Below are 20,229 nucleotides of genomic sequence, written 5' to 3'. Positions count from 1 at the left end.
TGAAATGAATGGGTCAGGGTGCGATCTGTGAAAAGAACGGATATCACCCTGAAGGAAAAAACTGAAGTGGGCATGAGGCCTAAAAGTAAAAGAAATTCATATTTACCGGCCGTTGTCTTGGTGACGCGTCCCTCTTTCGACATCTAGCCCGACCTCCCTGGATGACGCGGCAGTCCATGTGACCGCTGCAGCCTGTGATTGGCTGCAGCAGTCACATGTGCTGAAACGTCATCCCGGGAGGTCGGACTGGAGGAAGAAGTGGGGAGTTCTGGGTAAGTATGAACGTTTTTTTTAATTTTTTACAGGTTGCTGTATATTGTGATCGGCAGTCACTGTCCCCGGTGCTGAAAGAGTTACTGCCGATCGTTTAACTCTTTCAGCACCCTGGACAGTGACTATTTCCTGACGTTGCCTAGCAACGCTCCCGTAATTACTGGAGCCCCATAGACCTCTATGGGCCTGCCCGAGCCGTAATTACGGCCTAAAATAGGACATTTCTATATTTTTCATCGGCACGGGCACCTTCCCGTAATCATACGGGGAGGTACCCGTGGCCAATAGAAGTTTATGGGCCATTAATTACGGGAGTTTTTACGTTCGTGTGCATGGGGCCTTATAGTGAGGTTTTTGTTTTGTTTTTTTATAATTTTTTCTGAAACTTGAAAGGAGAAGTTTGTGTTTGGAAAAATCTGATTAATACTGCAGGATAAGAAAGGAACTGGCTGCTGACACGCCCTTCCCTTTCCCTGTGACAGTTTGGTTGCTAGGGTCTTGTCAGGAAGCATATCCCTAGCAACAAGTCTATTTCCAGCCTGAATTGGCACCATGATGAGGACAGCGAAGAGACTTGGGGGGGCTCAGAATAAACTTTTCTCTATCTCTTGCTGCCTTATTAAACAGATTTTCTCAAAAAATAAATTTCAGTAGAGAAATGAATGTTATAACTATATTAGTAGGAGCCAAAGCGACTAAGAAAATGAGTGGCTCCTGGAGTCGTCTTATTGTCTCCTCATGTCTATTGTGAGGGGTCACCAACCTCTGGCTTCCCAGCTGTTGCGGAACTACAACTCCCACCCTGCGGCAGTCGGGGCATTCTGGAAATTTTAAAACCGAGGGGCCAAAGTTTGACCACTGTCCATACTGGGAGTTGTAGTTTTGTATCAGCTGGAGAGCCCCAGGTGCACCCCCCCTTCTAAGGCCTTAATGCACACGACCGAGGGGTATGTTCACACGCACAAGTAAAAACGGCTGAAAATTACAGCGAAAAACAGCCTCTGACATCTCTGAATCTGAAAAACGTTTCTAGCTGTTTTTGGAGCTGTTTTTCTATTGACACTAAAAAAAACCGCTGCAAAAAACGGCTCAAGAAGTGACGTGCTCCCTTTTGCTCTACGTTTTTTAAAACGGCGGCGTAAAAAACGCTGTCTAAACAGCGCCATTTTTCCCTTTTGATTTCAATGGGCAGATCTTCGTAGGCGTTCAGCTACTGTTTTTTTCAGGCGTGTTTAGAGGCGTTTACTTCCCGAAATACGCCTGAAAACATACCCTTAGGCCCCATGCACACGACCGTAAAATCCCCCGTAATTACCGTCCGTAATTATGGGCCCATTCATTTCTATGGCCGACTGACACCTTCCCGTATGTCTACAGGAGGATGTCCGTGCCGTAGAAACCTACCTGCCGAAAAAAATAGGACGTCCTATTTTTTCATTTTACGGACCGTGCTCCTATACTTTATAATGGGAGCACGGCTCGGGAAAAACGGTCTGCTGTGCCCGTAGTTATGGGTCGTAATTACGGATACGGTCGTGTGCACGAAGACTAAGGGTTTTTACTGTCCGCAAATAAGAATCTGACGGCTGCAGATACACATCCGTAGCCGTCCGCAATTTCAGAAGCGCCCATAGACGTCTATGTTGAGTCCGTGCTGCAGTTGTGGACAAGAATAGGACATGTTCTGTATTTTGTGGATCATATCTACGGCCCGGACGCACATCCGTAAATATACTGTAAGGTGTCCGTGGCCAATACAAATGAATGGGCCCACAATTTAATCCGTAATGACTGATTTCGAAATTACGGATGAAAATGCCGGTCGTGTGCATGGGGCCTTAATATCCACTTTGTGTACAATTTTATATCGGGTGATTACATGTTTGCAGTATTAACCAGCTTTATAACCAAACCCGAGCTCTGGCCGTCTGGAGAGATTTCTTCGCCCTTCAGCGCTTACTGTAGTGAGGAGTCGGCGCGGCGCTCTGTAGTGAGGAGTCGGCGCGGCGCTCTGTAGTGAGGAGTCGGCGCGGCGCTCTGTAGTGAGGAGTCGGCGCGGCGCTCTGTAGTGAGGAGTCGGCGCGGCGCTCTGTAGTGAGGAGTCGGCGCGGCGCTCTGTAGTGAGGAGTCGGCGCGGCGCTCTGTAGTGAGGAGTCGGCGCGGCGCTCTGTAGTGAGGAGTCGGCGCGGCGCTCTGTAGTGAGGAGTCGGCGCGGCGCTCTGTAGTGAGGAGTCGGCGCGGCGCTCTGTAGTGAGGAGGCGGCGTGCCACTTCATGCAACATACCGTCTGCTTTTGGGATAACTGCACCCACAGCACTGCCCCGTGTCCAGGACACCCGATGATTGTTCAGCGTCTGTGTGGTCGCAGGGGCTGACATCTTATCTGACCACCACATGTTGCGGCAGACTCCTATATTACAGGGAAATGTCTTATCCCCTCCTCCTGAAATGCACAACCAGGTCCCAACCCTCGTCCTTATCCAGATGTACACTGCTGTTCTCATGGCGTTCTATCCTATGTGAGAGTGTCTGTGTATAAGGCCGGATTCACACGAGCGCTGCGGGACGTAACACTTCTATTTTTGGAAGCATTCTTACTTGGCAGCATTTTTCCACAACTGCCTAAAACTTTTGCACAGTCCTGTATGTTGAGTGTCGGGTTATGAATAGTTACATTTGTGTGTTGTGTATGTGAGGGATTATATGATTGTGTATGGTTGTATATTTTTGGGTAAGAGTTTACTTTCATACATGAAGACCCTTTATTTTGTCACTTATACCATTCACTATGCTTTACATGTTAGGTGGTATTTTGCCTTTGGGGTGAGGGGGCACATGTGACGGGCCATGCAGAAGATTAGGCTGAGACGTTAACCCATCGGCCGGTCAGCTGCTTCAGCTCTGCACCCAGTGCTATGAGGCCGTGGCTGATGCTTGCTTTAGTCCCTGTCCCACACCGTCATGTGCTTCACATATGAATTGCAACCAGTGTGTTACTATGTAACTGAGTCTGCAGCCTGTGATACATTGTATAGCAGGACAATGATTGTGGGTATTGGGGGCGCCTCACTGATGTATATGCAGTCCGCTTATTGTCAAGTTTTATTTTATACTCCCGAGTTTATCAAAGTTGAGCCTTCCAAGGACGGTGAATGTTACGAGAAGGAGCGTCCTTGTACATTACATGCAATGTTCCCACTAACCCTCTGTAGCCAGTTACCGGGGCAGTGAGGGGCCGGGGCAGTGAGGGGCCGGGGCAGTGAGGGGCCGGGGCAGTGAGGGGCCGGGGCAGCGAGGGGCCGGGGCAGTGAGGGGCCGGGGCAGTGAGGGACCGGGGCAGTGAGGGGCCGGGGCAGTGAGGGGCCGGGGCAGTGAGGGGCCGAAGCAGTGAGGGACCTGGGCACTGTTTCCTAAGGGGGTGTTCACATCATTTTTAAACACTACGTTCGCCGTATGCGCCTGGTGCTTGTGTATGTATCTATAGGGCTCCATTAACCTGTCGTCTACAGAAATACTGTCCTTATGGCATATGCCGGGTCGTTGTTTTTTTTGTTTAGTTTTTTTACTGTATGGAATAGTGTAGTAGATTACGCTGTTCCACATATAGACATACATAGGGCGGTATACATTTTTTTTCACAATGGGACCCTATAGACCACATATACCACAGTGGTTAAATATAAGCGTATAATATAGTACCATTAGTAACGCTCCCACGCAGTTGCCTTAATAACAATACTATCTATAGCCGCGAACACTATACACTGCAAAAATCAGACACTGTACGGTGCCTAAGTAGCAGTGCCACACCATGCAAATACCGCCATACAGTGACCACATAACCGCTCCATACGTTAAAAAAAAATCAAATAACCGCACTGTACGAGGTTTACGTAATACTGGCATACAAATAACATGACTCATGGTGGCAGGCCGTCAGCAGCTGATGCACCCGCACATCACACACCGGCCATGGCTCTGACCCGTGCCTTATTATGGAGGTATTCTCCCATAAAGGTATTACTTTTAGGTGCTCGCTCACACTTGCATTTGAAAATACAGATGCGCAATATGAATCCTTCTTCTTTTTTTTTTTTTTTTAGAATTTGTTCCGTTTTGTGCTCTGTGTGGTCAGTTTTGCATCCGTATCCGTTTAGTTCTTTGTTATAAGATTAACTTTTTTGTGCTGTTTTTCAAAAACTGCACAAATACACGAAAGTGAACGAGACCAGCACAGAACATGGTTTTTTGTTTTTTTAACGTTTAACCCATTAACTTTTATGTGCTAAAAATGGTGCCCATATGGATTCGTTGGAACATACTGCGTATTTAATATACACGCCACGTGCATAGAAAAACGGAAATGTAAATAAAACCACTTAAATGTCTTTTCAATAAAAACTGAATACGGATCTGTAATACACGAGTGTGAATGAGCCGTAAGGGAGAATACGGAGGCCCCTTATGATGGCACAGCTCTGTAGTATAGACCCATAGGGACTCTGTGTGCCGCCATGTTTTTATAGCGTACCTATAGGAATCTTGCTTGATATATACATTTGTATGGATGAGATGTTGGTGACTAGAACCGTGACATTCATCGTTTTTCCGTACGTTCTGCAGGTTTTTTCCTTAATATGAATTATTTCCATTTCTTTCTTACAGGAGACGTCTCCAGCCTGAGCCCAGAACATGCCTTTGATAACACCAGTACGGATGTTGGCAAATGGGTCCTGGCATTATACAGTGGACTTTTCGCTTACGGAGGATGGTAGGTGGACTGTAAATACCAACTGTAGCATTACTGGATTGATTGACTCCTTACTGACAGTTTCCTTTTATTCTTCCGGCAGGAATTACTTGAATTTTGTCACAGAAGAAATGATAGAACCTTACAAGTAAGTGACCGGTCAGCTCTCACCCAGGCCCAAACCCCTGAGCGTCAGTCTTCACTAATTCACAGATACGACTCTAAAGGGAATCTCCCCTTTGAAGCTATGCTTTAAAAAAAACTATTTGTCACTGGAATATCCCTTTAAGAAAATAGGCGATTAATCCTTTTGTGCTCCTCTCCAATCCTAATGTTACCTCATCCATGATTTTTACTGGTGGATCCTTGTCAAAAAGCTTATCAACGGACCAACAGCTAGAGAAACTCCGCGTGTACTGTCATAGCGCTTTCTAAGACATTAAGGGGGCGGGGCTGTGACAACTTCTCAAGTTTGTATATAATAATTTTGTCTTTGCAGGAACCTACCTCGCGCTATCATCATTTCTTTACCCATCGTCACCTTGGTTTACGTCCTCACCAACCTGGCGTATTTCACAACTCTTACACCGGAGCAGATGTTGACCTCGGAGGCTGTGGCCGTGGTAGGTCACGAACATCCCCATTACATATGAATTATTGAGTTGTCCTCTGCTATCAGGGAGTAAACTGTTCTATTCAGGCATTTCTTAGTTTTCCTGGGAAAGCTGGGTGACAACCAATATGGCCACCAATGCGAGTCCCACAGGGGTTGCCATACAGATTTCTCAGACTTCGGGGCGGCAGGTCTCCTCCTATATAGCGACACATCCCCCACTCCTGTTCTGCTACACAACAAGGTCTGGGAAAGCTGAGGGCCAATTTCTGTAAGAGATGTAACAGCGGTCATACTGGTTACCACCCAACTTTCCCAGAATCAGATGTAAGAAGCACCGGAATATCAAGGACTTGTATCTTTGAATTGTTTCTTCCATCACTTCTGTATTTGGATACATTGTTTCTTTTTTATTCCTCCAGGATTTTGGGAACTACCACTTAGGAGTCATGGCCTGGATCATTCCCGTTTTTGTGGGGTTATCTTGCTTCGGCTCTGTGAACGGGTCACTGTTTACATCTTCCAGGTAATTAAGGTTCTGATTTATTTCTAAAGATGAAACACAAATTGAAGAAATGGTTTCATCTGTGGTTACGATTGATGGAACGTGACAAAGGGATCGCGACCTGTCAAAGCAAAGAGAAACTGACCTAATTACCAAGGACCGGCAGACGTCTGGCCGGGTTCGCATGTGCTGGATGTGGCAGGGGGCTGCACCAGCCTTGTATGTAGAATCCACAGAAGACCCCTTTGTGGCTTTGCTGCTTTTAAAAGAAGCCGTTACAGGAATTTCTAGATGAAACACCAAGGCGGTAGTAATAGTGAGGGCGGATTTACACGAGTGTGTGCGTTTTTGCGCACGCAAAAAACGCGGCATTTTGCGTGCGTAAAAGGCACTTAACATCTCCGTGTGTCATCACATAGGATGTGCGGCTGCGTGATTTCCACGCAGCCGCCATCATTATGACACTCCGTTTGGATGTTTGTAAACCGAAAAGCACGTGGTTCTTTTCTGTTTCCAAACATACTTTTGACTGCGCGTCTCACGGAGGTGCTTCCATGTGGTTCGAGTGATTTTTCACGCACCCATTGACTTCAATGGGTGCGTGATGCGCGAAAAACGCAGAAATATAGGACATGTCGTGAGTTTTACGTAGCGGACTCACGCTGCGCAAAAATCATGGACAGTCTGCATTGCCCCATAGACTAGCATAGGTCCGTGTGACATGCGTGAAAATCACGCGGGTGGCACGGATGTATATCGCGTTCGTGTAAATCCGCCCTGAAGCTACTTATTGAATACAGCGAGAGAAGGACTGGTATATACTGGTCTCCAGTAAGCTAAGCAGCACTCCATGCCAGGCAGCAGCTGAAAAAGCAACTGCAATTTTTTGGTGCTAAAAATGAGATAAGGACCAATGATTCAAATATAATAATGCTCTACAAGGAGGACATTTTCCTCGTGCAATATTGGGACACCATGAACGCTCCACCCTGCAGTGTCAGGCAGAAAAAATGTGATAAAATGTTATTTTTGTAATAAAGATGTTGTTTTCAGTTTTTGCTAAATAAATTGACACCACTTCCCTTAAAGGGATTGTCCAGTTTAGAAAACCCATTGTCATACACCCTATTAGGGAATACTGGGGTAATATTGGGGGGTCCTCTGTTCAGGATCCTCATCTCTTGGTCAGAGTGGAGAGCGGTTATATAGTCTTACTCACTCACTCCCACTCCACACATTGAAACGAATAGACACTGTGTAATGCTTACTTTCTCCTGTGGTGGCGCTGCAGGGAAATTAAACGCTTACTGCCAGGTTCCCCCAGAGATTACAGCTGATTGCTGGGGGTCCCAGCAGGGGGACACTTTGTGATATACTTATTGTCAAGGGACCCAGATTATGTTTAATACAAAACTCTGTTTTTTTTTTTTTTTTCCCCCCCCATAGGTTGTTCTTTGTGGGGGCCAGAGAAGGACATCTCCCCTCTCTCCTGTCAATGATCCACCCCAGACTGCTAACCCCGATGCCATCTCTAATCTTTACGGTATGTGCCTGCAGCTGCACTCCGCCTATACATTGGCGCGCTTTTGGTCTGGCGTTCCATTCCGCACTTGAAAACCATTTTTTTTTTCTTGTGTTAATTATGTCTAATCTTTGTATAATGAGCCGTTCTGCAGCATTATAATATATATTTTTTTAAATTCCATGCCATTCTTAAGATCTATGCTTGCTGTCAGTGAATATAAGCATACTTGTTTACATCCAGAGGCTGATACCCTACCCACATTTCATACCCAGCTGAGGGTTTGTTAAAGTTGTATCCATTCTACAAATCCTTGACTCCAGATTGATACATTTTACCTGCACTGATACATTATAACAAACTGTCAGGACAGGAGAGAGAGATATGTGCTGCTGATATGTTTATCTCTCAGAGGATTGTCTAGATGAAATACAACTGTAACAAACCCCCAGCAATTAGAAGCATGAGGTCCGTACAGGTCTTCAGTCTCTGCATGTAAACGAAAATGTTCCCATTCACTAAAAGCAAGCCGAGAACTTGAAGATGGTGAAGAGTCGAAACACAAAAGTATGATTAGAAAGTTGCAAAACTCGTTATACAATGAAACTTTATTTGCATAAAGCTGGAAGAACCTTTTAATTAGGGAACAGTGCGGGCGACATATGGACATATAGTGGAGCTTATAATACGTGGGGGTAGAAGCGGTGCATTTTTACATATATTTGCGCCATTTTTCTGTTGTACAGTTTTATACATGAAGAGACTGATGGACACATTGTGAGCACGAGGCAGAGGCCAGGCAGCTGCTGAACATACAATCTCACTGCCCATTTTATCAGAGCATTTCCCCTAAAATCTAGCTAGAAATAAACGTCCCCGAGTCATTCTCTGTTCTGAGCGATCTCCTACATGGTAACAGATGCCTGATGACTGTCACAAATGTCTCCCAGCTTTCCACAGACCCTGAATGGCACATAAACCTGCATTTTTATGTAGACTTGCACTCCTCATCCAACACCCCCTTCAGATTCCTCCTTCTGCTGCTCTGCTTGTGTTCGGGTATGTTCACACAGCCTATTTTCGGGCCGTAAATGCCCGAAAAATTAGAAGCCGGACGCCTCCAAACACCTGCCCTTTGATTGCAATGGGAAAAACTGCGTTCTGTTCTGATGGCCCGTTTTTTTACGCGGCCGATTTGAAAAACGACCGCATTAAAAAAAATGGCCGCGAAAAAGAAGTGCAGGACACTTCTTGGAGCTGTTTTTCATATTGAAAACCGCTCCAAAAACGGCCGTGAAAAATGCCACGAAAATCGCGAGTGGCTTAAAAAAAAGTCTGAAAATCAGGAGCGGTTTTCCCTTGAAAGCAGCTCCGTATTCTGAGACATTTTTGACTCTGCGTGTGAACAGAGCGTCCGTGTCAGTCGTCACTGTAGCTCTGGAATTTTATTCATTATTTTATATATGTACATCGCACCAAGACCTTCTGTACAGTGTTTTTTTTATTTTATATATATATATATATATATATATTTAATCTCCCCATACCAGAATTTATCAGTTGAGTGTATAAGATTTATATGTTTCATTGTCTACCTTCCCTGCCTCATCCTATTCCTCATTCTCCCCCTAGTGTGCCATGACGCTGCTCTACGCCTTCTCGAATGATATCTTTTCAGTCATCAATTTCTTCAGCTTCTTTAACTGGCTGAGTGTAGCGCTGGCGATCATTGGAATGATGTGGCTTAGATACAAGAAACCCGACCTGGAGAGACCCATTAAGGTAAGGAACCGATGAACTGGGACCAGAACAATTTAAAGGACCGGTTATGAAAGAACAGATAGAAACAATTGCCGATCTATAATTGAATAGCGGGGTCCTCTAAGGTGTTAATGGATGTCGTGGCTTAGCAGTTGATGATCTCAGATCATATGACAAAATATTTTCTATGCCTAGAGTAGTTATAGAGGGTTGTCTCATCGGAGACAACCCCCTTTCATATAGGAGCTGCAGTGGCGATCAGCAGATCGTCGCAGGTCTAGCTTTTGGCATCCCGGGTATACAGCGGAGAAGGCTGCGGCTGCTGCAGAGGAGATGTAGATGGTGACCATGTATGTCTGTCCATGTAATACAAAGCAGGTCACCGTTCAGGCTCATAAAGGAGGGCCCCGAGTGGGAGACCCCCCCCCCCCCTCTATGACGTCTATATATGGCAGGGATTGTCTCCATGAGACCGACTCTTTTGAAGAGAATTTCCCCTAAAATAAAAATATACATTTAAATGAACTGCCCTCTTCTTTTAATAAAACTATTCAGCTGTTTGCTAGTTTAATCAGTTTCTGGGAAAGCTGGATGACAACCATATGACTGCCATTACAGCTTGGCACCCAACTTTCCCAGACACCAGAACGGCAAATCTAGTTATGTGGTAATTCCAATCTCTGCATAATTCTGAAGATTTTCCATAGGTTAGTATGGGAAAGAGTATTAGAGCTGTAATGGTGGTTGGTACCCAGCTTTCCCAGAATCCTGAGTGGCAAGTCTAGTTGGTTACATGGTGGCGAATTCCCTCATATTGCAGATTTGCTATTGTTGAGCATGGGAGCAGTAATGGCGGCCATAGAGGGGAAGGGGTCGTATGTGCTGCCTGTACTTGTAGAGTAGCATCGTTGAAGCAGATCCAATTAACAGACACTCCTATTCAACTAATACCAGGCAGCGTGTCTGGCAGTCAGCGACTATCCGAGGGGGGGGGGGCAGCTTGTAAGGACCTGAGAGCTTATGTACAATTACACAATTACATCTATTAAAGATTAAGTGCAGCCATTAAATCACGTTACACCTCAGGAATTCATAATCTTCCTGCAGACAATAATGGTGGCCGGGAGGCAGGTTGCCAGATAATGCAGGTTCTGCTGCGGGGTAACGGAGCGGTTATGGCGGCAGATCTCGTCCATTTAGGACAATAATGAGATAAGAGGTTCGGGGACCGCCGGCTGCACAGATAACACATCACAGAAAGTCAAATATCTAGAATCTGCAGACACAATCTGTGAACCTGCTCATTCAGGAAGACGTCAGCCGGATTATTCCCCTCCCCCCCCCCATACATGAATAAAGACGCCCCCTAAATTAGAAACCCTTTGCAATCACTTAAAGGGGTCGTCCACTTTTATGTCAGTAAAACTAAATCCTTGTATGATAAGTCCCCAATTTTCTAGTGGACTTTGTTCAAATTCATCATTTTAAGATTTCTACTTGCTGTCAGTGAATGGGAACATTCTTGTTTACACCCAGCGATCGAAAACCTGCACATATCTAATACATCCCACAGCAGAGGGTTCGCTACAATTGTATCCAGTTTACACAATCCGCTGTGAACTGAGCAGCCTGGAGTGATACATTGTAACAAACGATCAGGATAGGAGAGAGCTGCTGATATGTTCATCTAAAAATAGATTTAGATTGGATTAATTGTAACAGAACCTCAGATGTGCGAAGTATTGGATCTGCACAGTTTTCAGCCTCTATGTAAAATAGAATGTTCTTATTTCCTGACAGCAATTAGAGATCCTGATAACGGTGAGGAATTAAAACACAAAGCCTATTGGAAAGTTGCAGAATTTTTCATTCTTTTACAGAAAACACTAATTAAAGAAATCCGTTAATTTACCGGAGGGAGGGGGATGCTGGGCTAGCAACCCAATAATAAGTTTGCATGGTAGTGGAGGTCATTTAGACTTCCTGCCATTACTCTGACTCCTTCAGCAGAATGCAGGCTGCCATTTACAGTAGTCTGTACTCTGCCTATGAAGCCGCAGGGCAGTAGTGTTGAGTTTGTCGTCCTCCCCGGCCTCGCTCTTTTATTGCACTACGCCCGTGTGTACTTTAAATAGCGATTCACTAATAACGTTATTATGGGACTCGCACCTGTCAGCTGCAAGAGCGATGCCAGTAATAACACGCAGGACCGGCCTCCTGGATATTTTGGATCCCTCCTACAGTGAATGTTAGATATTCCTACAATTACAGGATGTTTAAGAAATGACTATTTTCTGCAATTCCATAATATGATCATTAATACGGCTGTAAAGGTGAATTTCAGAAATAAAATATCAGACCACAGAATAGTGAGGTCCCTAAGGACTGAGGGGCAAAAGGGCCCCGAGGCGGAAGACAGGTACAAGGCATCTTTACAATGTTTCCCCCGCTTTGGTCTGAACACACAGGACTCCTTTGATCTCGGCTGGATCCAGTTTAAGAGTCCACTGTTCCTGCCGCCCTCATGCTGATATGAATTAGTTCAGACAACGACGCCTTTTTTCATCATGGGAGGGGGGGGTTCTTCCAACCCCTGCACCTCTTCCGCAGCCTTTTTGCGGCTCATTGTTCCTAGGTTTCCTGGAGAAGTTCACCTGCTGAGGGAAGTAGTCGTTCACACATACAGTCTACTCAGCATGATGCCTGAAAACATCCTGAGCCATGCCGCCATGATCCGTGGGTAGAGGTGGAAGACACATATATAAAGAATATAGGAAACTCCTGCATTATAGGAGCTCCGCTAAGCGGTTAGGTGTGCGTCTGAAGACAGTCTTACTGACTGTTTCCATTAGCAACCAGCAGAATAGTGAGTACAGCTCTGGAGTATAATACAGGCTGTAACTCAGGATCAGTACAGGATAAGTAATGTAATGTATGTACACAGTGACTCCTCCAGCAGAATAGTGAGTGCAGCTCTGGAGTATAATACAGGATGTAACTCAGGATCAGTACAGGATATGTAATGTAAGTACACAGTGACTCCACCAGCAGAATAGTGAGTGCAGCTCTGGAGTATAATACAGGATGTAACTCAGGATCAGTACAGGATAAGTAATGTAATGTATGTACACAGTGACCCCACCAGCAGAATAGTGAGTGCAGCTCTGGAGTATAATACAGGATATAACTCAGGATCAGTAATGTAATGTATGTACACAGTGACTCCACCAGCAGAATAGTGAGTGCAGCTCTGGAGTATAATACAGGCTGTAACTCAGGATCAGTACAGGATAAGTAATGTAATGTATGTACACAGTGACTCCTCCAGCAGAATAGTGAGTGCAGCTCTGGAGTATAATACAGGATGTAACTCAGGATCAGTACAGGATATGTAATGTAAGTACACAGTGACTCCACCAGCAGAATAGTGAGTGCAGCTCTGGAGTATAATACAGGATGTAACTCAGGATCAGTACAGGATAAGTAATGTAATGTATGTACACAGTGACCCCACCAGCAGAATAGTGAGTGCAGCTCTGGAGTATAATACAGGATATAACTCAGGATCAGTAATGTAATGTATGTACACAGTGACTCCACCAGCAGAATAGTGAGTGCAGCTCTGGAGTATAATACAGGATGTAACTCAGGATCAGTACAGGATAAGTAACTCCACTATTTATTTATTATATATATATATATATATATATATATATATATATATATATATATATGTATAGGGCACATGGTTAGGATCACTGACACTGAGTTCTCTTTTTTCCTCGTAATCTAACTTCTGCTGTTTTCTAATTGTAGGTTAATCTCTCACTTCCCATCTTCTTCATCCTCGCCTGTTTCTTCCTCATCGTTGTATCGTTTTACATGACCCCTATTGAGTGCGGCATTGGTTTTGTCATTGTATTATCGGGGGTCCCTGTTTACTACTTTGGGGTCTGGTGGCAGAACAAGCCTGAATGGGTACAGAGGTCTATACGTAAGTATCCTGTAGGGCTGTGACTCCTGCTGAGTAAAGTGCGTGAGAAGTCGTCTTCTCATATATATTACACTGAACTAAATACAGGAATAAGTGGAATGTCGTCTATCTTGTCCCCCTTTAGTGTTCATTATTAATATTTAACAACAACTACAGGGGTCTGCAGTTTAATCAATGTATGATACAAAGTATACTACAAAGTATCAGAACTTTTTGTTTCAGTTCAGATCTCGGCTTACATTAGTCAATGCAAACATTCATTGCTTGCATCTCGAGTCTGAAAAGCCCTCCTGACTTACTTATCACAGCTCTGAGGGTTTGTTACAATTGTATCCTTTCTAGACAATCCTTTGTGAGCTAAACACATCAGCGGTACAATTTCTTCTCTATTCCTGATAGTTTGCTACATTGTATCAGTTCGAGTAAGGCTTTTTTCACATTATATTTGAGCCTTCCGTCGTAGTTATGTCAGCAGGATTTCCTAATTTATAAGTTTGCCCGAAAGCTAAGACATGGGACGCTTTATAAGAATACAGTGGCATATGTCGCCAATAGTCTCCCATGTTAAAAAAATATGAAACCGCGCGCATTCATTCTGCAGTTTCTTAGTCAACTGCTCCTTTTTTTTTATACACTTACAATAAAGGTATACTGACTTATAGCAGCCCGGTTGAATGGAGCACTATGGATATGTTTAGCATATACGCCACGAGCTTTGCCGCCAAATGTAGGGCTTAAATGCAATGGGGACAGAGCCTAATGTATTTCTGGCTGGAGGCCAGACTGAGGTTTGTCTAGGCGGAGTCCATTGTGAGAAGTATTCGCTACGTACAGGATTTCAGCCTCAGAATGTTACCATTCACTGTCAACAAGCAGAGATCCTGAAAATAGTGATTTAAATACAAAGTCTATTTGAAAAGTTGCAGATTTTTTGGATTTGTTTTTTAACGGTGTTAAAGCTTTATCTTCTATAGGGGAGATTTGTGCATGGACCCAGACAATACCAGAACGCTGGACTAAATCTGGATAAATCTTTGCATCTTTTGTCCGGCTTGAGACTAATGAATCTGCCTTTTCTGTGTCCATATAGATTCCACAACCGCCTTGTTCCAGAAGATGATGGAGGTCGTCCCTCAGGAATCCTGAACTCCTACAACGCCGTCACCACCATCACGCACAAAGAAAACGGTAGTTCTTAAAGGAGCTAAATGTTACACTCAATTACAAAGAGAACCATCAGCCCAGATTATTGCTGAAATATCAAGCCGAGATCCTCCAATACAGACTCAAGACCAGGACCATCCGCCACCCCCACGATATATGCAGCTTCTTAGCCAACGTAACCCCTGACCCAAAACCTCGTATTGGGGTCATCACTTTTGTAGAGTGGTCGTCTTTAGTTTTAGTTTTTTTTTCTTATAAATTAAAACTGATGTAGAATTTTTAGTTACCTCAGAAGCAAAATGGGCGCAAAGGTCTGAAAAAAAAAATAAATGGAAATTTTGAGTAGAATAAAGTAGACGGCTTCTCCGTGACAACAAGGTCTTCTCTCCTGCAGCCTTTGCAAACATTATTGGCTGATAGTAACATGAACACTGCAATGACTGGACCTTAGGACCACTGACCAGGCAGCTAGAAATCCAGATTTGTTCCCTCTACTTCAGAACCAGAACAGATTTTTTTTTTTTGTATACAATTAACATAAATCGCACTGCCTGGTCGATGGATGCCCGTTACCCTGGACTGGCAGCCTCTGCTGGCATTCGGCTCGCTTTCCTCTGGACCCATCCTCTCCACTGATAAAAAGTTTATCCGTTTTTGCAAAAGTTTTTATACTTCATTGTAAAGTTGGTGAAGGAAAAAAAAAATCTTTTATCTACATATAGCACTTAATTTAATGTCCAGCATCGCTGGGACTGAAACTTCTCATCTGCACTCGTGTTACTACGCGTATTGCTTGTTCTTTATACAGGCGGCCATAGATGGGAAGATAATATAATTGCAGCAACGTTTTTTCTTTCTTAAAGGAACACTCCAGACAAAACTGAAACAATGTGACATGCAGAGTACAAGGAGCTGGAGTGGGCGGAGCATGACACGAGAACTCCTAGAACACCAAAGACAGAATCCTTGTATCGTGCACCCCAAATTGTCATTGTGTATGGGAAAAAATATTGTAACGTTCCTCTGATCGGGGAGGCACTTTTACATCTGTAGCCACCTTAAAGGGGAATACCACCTTAAATCAACTGGCGTCGTGTCAGAAAATGATATTGGTGAGCTGAGACCCTCCCTGCTTTCGAGAGATGGCTGAGCTGCGGTGTTCTAAAAAGAGCCAGACCCTTTCAGTGTCGGCCAGAAAGCTCTGTAATTTGGTACCTACTTTAGTACTAGGAATCATGGGGGTCTCAGATCACTTAGTGGTGCCCGATTTTAAGTTGCAATTTCCTATGAAGTGATCTATTCAGATTAATCTCCGGCTGAGATGCAGAGCCGTGTATTATAATAATTTGTCAGCTGTCGTTACAGAACCACAAACAACCTATGGGCTGTTACTCCACATCACCGGTCAGCAGCCCCCTCCCATGCAGTACAGTCTGTTTAGAATTTTGATGTTACATTTTGTTTTAGATACTAATTTAAATTTATTTACTTCTATTAGAATGTTTTATTTATTCCTTTATAGGTGTTAGTAGTTTTTAAAAACAATTAGTTAGATTATATAATTTAATATTTATAACGTAGGTCGCTTAAAGGCTATGTTTACCTTTAAAACCATTTTTTGTTATTAAATAAAAATGTATCCGTGTGATTGGTGCAACTTTGTCATTACTTTTTTTTTTAGATACAGCTGCTTTGTATTCTGTATACAGAGCAGCTGTATCGTGTGCTGAAACCTGTATTCATTAGGTCAGCGGGACTAACTGGTTCAGTGACAGCGGGTCCTGCGTGTCTGTTCATAACTTAGATGTGACCGATAACAGGTGTTTCCTGCGTGTCAGAAACACGCAGGTCCCGCTGTCACTGAACCTGTCAGTCCCGCTGACCTGACTGATCTCAGCGCACGATACAGCTGCTCTGTATACAGGATACAAAGCAGCTTTATCTCAAAACTTAAATTTTTTTTAATAAAGTCATTACAAAGTTGCACCAATCAAACAGTTATTTTTTATTTATTTAAATAAAACTGTTCACCTTTGAAAGTTTGATACAGTCTTTAAAGGACAACTCCACCTCTGAACACACTTATGTTCTATAATCTACAGCTCAAGTACAGAATGTTTGCAAATACTTTCCTCTTCTATTCAATTCCCATTCTTCCAAGCTCTGACCTTACATCTCCTCCTAGTCCCTCCAAGAATGCTCTGCTGTGATGCATTGAGGGAGATGTAGTGTTCACAACTCTGCAGTGAATTATAGGGTCTAAAGCTTCCTATACACTTTATCTGTTTCGGCTATTCTTGACTGGAGATCAGTAAAGTATAAAAAAAAAAGCAAAATATTCCAAATTACATGTAGATTATAGATTGTCGTAAACTGTTCGCAGGTGAATATACATCATAACATGCCCCTCAGTTAGAAGAAGGAAACAGAGCGTTTGGTCTAGCACTATGACAACACTCCTGGTCCTAGGATATGGAACACTAGATGTTTAGAACTTGAATTAACTCCTTAGAATCCTAACAATGGCGAGAATTTTAGTGTCTTATATGAAATGTTTGTTTTTCTTTGTTTGTTTTCTTTTGATTAATTGACTAAACGTTATTTACCTGAAAGGTTTATTTACTGATTATTTTTGCAGTTTACTTTTTGTTTGTTCTTGTAGCGTCCCTGATCAGCCCTTCCATAGATCATTTAAAGGGCCATTGTCCTATGTGTGTTCCAGTTTACGCTGCCTCCACTGCCTTTCCGCAGTCTGTCTGGTTTGGCCATTGCTCGGTGTCTATATGGTTTATTTGTTAATTTGGGATTATTTTATAGAATAAATTGTATTCCTATGAATATTGACATGTAATATACACTGTGGAGGGAGACATTTTCTGCCGTGTATTTCATTTTTTTTTAAACTCTATTAAATGCTGCACAGTTGCCTGCTACACATGGACCACACCAGTAAAAATACGGCCTGCTGATGATTTCACATAGGTGATGAAGTAGTCAGTAATATGTTACTAGCTGGAAACCATCAACAAGCTCCTGTTGACAGATCTGTTATTTTTGTTAGGGACTTATGTAGCACTTTGAGGGTATGTCTTATTGTAAAGGGCAGTGGGTCTAATTGACATTATTACCTTAATACGCAATACAGGTATTACAGATCTTTATATGCTAACAGGCATCAGATATTGCTGACTCAAGCCACCATGGGTGCTCTCACAAGCCACAATAAGATCTGTCAACAGTTTTCACTCTTCATGTTGATGGTTTCCCAGTAAAACTAATAAATTGTCAGAAATGTATTCCAAAGACGTGCAGCGACAAAAACCTCCAGGCCATTATAATCATATTTTTGAACTGATCAGAATTTTTTTTATACATAAATTGTGCCAATGACATAATATTGTGAATTGTGTAATCTATCACAATATACATAACAGGGAGGCACCTGCCCCGGCGGCAGCCATCGCAGACTAAGGAGGACCTGTCACTATTATCACGGGTTTTGCTAGTATTAATGTATTTATAGGTTCCAAGATTAGTTGGAGGAGCTTAATGATATGACAGCGAGAGATCTGGCCACGTTCTTCTGAAGGACGACACAATTTTGTTTGTCCGGTCAGCTCCTCCTCCGCCTACAAGCTTTGCCAATCCTGCCCATGCTGAGTTTATTATGAGTTCTGGCATGCCAGTGTATGTGATAGGCTGCAGGTGTTCACATGACACATACCACTGGCCACACCCACATTATTCCGGACTCCAAACAAAGCTCTTTACCAGTTATCCAATCACAGGAAAAGCAAATGTATAATATAAATGACCGTTCAGTTTATCACCGCCATACAGTGATACTTTTGTCAACACATTAAAACCCACCTACAAAAAAAGTGACTACTCCCCAATGAGCGCTCCTTGAATTTTTAAAGGGACAGGACTGACCCAAGCGGTGCCAGTCATGTTATCCTCTGAATAATCCCTCTTACTTGCATATTCTCCACATCACGTACTGAGATAAATAAGTGGGGATATTTCTGCCCTTTAAGCCATTTTGGGACCATCATACATTTTTTATTTTTTTACATCTCCATATGTGGCTTTTTATGCTTTTCTTTGTATTGCTGTGTTCATTAGAGAAACTAAAGGCTTCTCGTGTTACTATTTGTACCTAGATGAAACGGTATTTAGTAATTTTTTTTTTTTTTTAGGGTTGAACGATATTTGAGGCCTTTGCAGTATTCTTGTTAGAGCGCGATTTAGTGTTACCTGATATCGGATTTTTTTTTTTTGTGCTTTTTATGTTTTGTTAATGGTTTTTTGGGTTTTGTTTTTTTTCTTTTACCCTAAATAAAAAGTTGACCACTAAAATAAAATCCTATTGAGTCTGTGTCTTGTATTTGGTAAAAGCTTTGCAGGTTGTTGAACGAAATGTTCTGTCGGTCATGAGATGAAAAGGAGTTTTGTACAGATGTAGCCAAATTTATCTTGACTCTGATAACTTGCCGCAGCGTGATATCACAAAACTAAATAGTGTCAAGAAACTTTAACTTGACTTTTTCAATGGTTTTTAAGGGTAACTAAACGTTCAATAAACTTCTCACATGTTATAGTGACATGTCAGAAGTTTTGATTGTTGGTGGTCCGAGCACGGAGACCCCGACCAATCGCTAAAACGAAGCTGCAGAAGCGCTCGTGTGAGCGCTGAGCCGCTTTGTTTCTGTTCGGCTTTTTCCTGAAATCGATTGTAGCGGTGTATGGACTTAATAGAAAGTCTATGAGCCCGTACTCCGCTACATCGGCTTTCTGGAAAAAACTCCACAGAAATAAAGTGGCTCAGCGCTCGCACGAGCGCTTCTGCAGCTTGGTTTTATCTTTTGGTGGGGGGTCTCAGTGCTCGGACCCACACCAATCAAGACTTCTGACATGTCACTATAATGCGTCCGTTTGAATGTTTAGTTACCCTTTAGGGCTCATCCACACGCTGCGGAATTGCTGCGTTTTTTCCATCCGGAACTGCGGATGGAAAAAACGGAGCAGAATACAGTAGCAGCAGAGTGGGTGAGATTTAACAAATCTCATCCACATGCGTAAAAATTCAGACCAGAAGTTGACCTGCAGTGCGTAATTTTGGTGCGTTTTATTTGCCGCAGCGGAATGTCTGCTATTTTCAACGGAATTGCTACAGAAATTTTCTGCAGCAATTCTGTTGTGTGTGGACAAGCCCTAAAAGCGTAAAGTCACTCTAAAGATGGCTACATCTGTACCTTTGGAGCACAATACACAACAAAGCTACTCAATGCCTTTACCTGTGTTTTCTGCCTTTAGAGGTTATCCAGGATTAGAAAATCATGGCGGCTTTCTTTCAGAAACAGCGCCACATCTGGCCATCGGTTGTGTCTGGTATTGCAACGCCGCTTCATTGAAATTAATAGGACCGAGCTGCATAAGCACGAACAACCTATGGACCGGTGTGGAGCTGGTTTTGGATTAAAGCAGCCATGTTTTTCTAATTCTGGACACCGCAAGTATTTATAAATGCAACGTGGCTGTGATACCTTCAATAGTTTGTCCCATATCTGCAGCCGTCATGAGGACGGCCGGCAACCAATGTCACCCTGTGTCCCATACATGACAGGTGATAACTGCTCCTCGGTTA

General features: G+C 43.3%; 1 protein-coding gene across 2 annotated transcripts in view; it reads left to right on the top strand.

Moving 5' to 3' along the window:
• SLC7A5 (solute carrier family 7 member 5) overlaps positions 1–17,194 on the top strand; it is a 31,506-nt gene extending 14,312 nt beyond the window's left edge. For both annotated transcript variants that reach the window (XM_075838325.1, XM_075838324.1), the window contains 8 exons: positions 4,939–5,044; positions 5,127–5,171; positions 5,523–5,646; positions 6,059–6,162; positions 7,588–7,684; positions 9,296–9,445; positions 13,241–13,418; positions 14,509–17,194. In XM_075838325.1, the coding sequence (XP_075694440.1) occupies positions 4,939–5,044; positions 5,127–5,171; positions 5,523–5,646; positions 6,059–6,162; positions 7,588–7,684; positions 9,296–9,445; positions 13,241–13,418; positions 14,509–14,564 (860 nt within the window). In that variant the 3' untranslated portion in view covers positions 14,565–17,194. The remainder of the gene's footprint in view (positions 1–4,938; positions 5,045–5,126; positions 5,172–5,522; positions 5,647–6,058; positions 6,163–7,587; positions 7,685–9,295; positions 9,446–13,240; positions 13,419–14,508) is intronic.
• Positions 17,195–20,229: the final 3,035 nt, after the last annotated feature.

Source organism: Rhinoderma darwinii, chromosome 9, assembly GCF_050947455.1.
Source record: "Rhinoderma darwinii isolate aRhiDar2 chromosome 9, aRhiDar2.hap1, whole genome shotgun sequence".
NCBI classification, from domain to species: domain Eukaryota; kingdom Metazoa; phylum Chordata; class Amphibia; order Anura; family Rhinodermatidae; genus Rhinoderma; species Rhinoderma darwinii.
The sequence above is the reverse complement of the archived record's forward strand: the minus strand, read 5'-3'. Positions and strand labels throughout refer to the sequence as shown.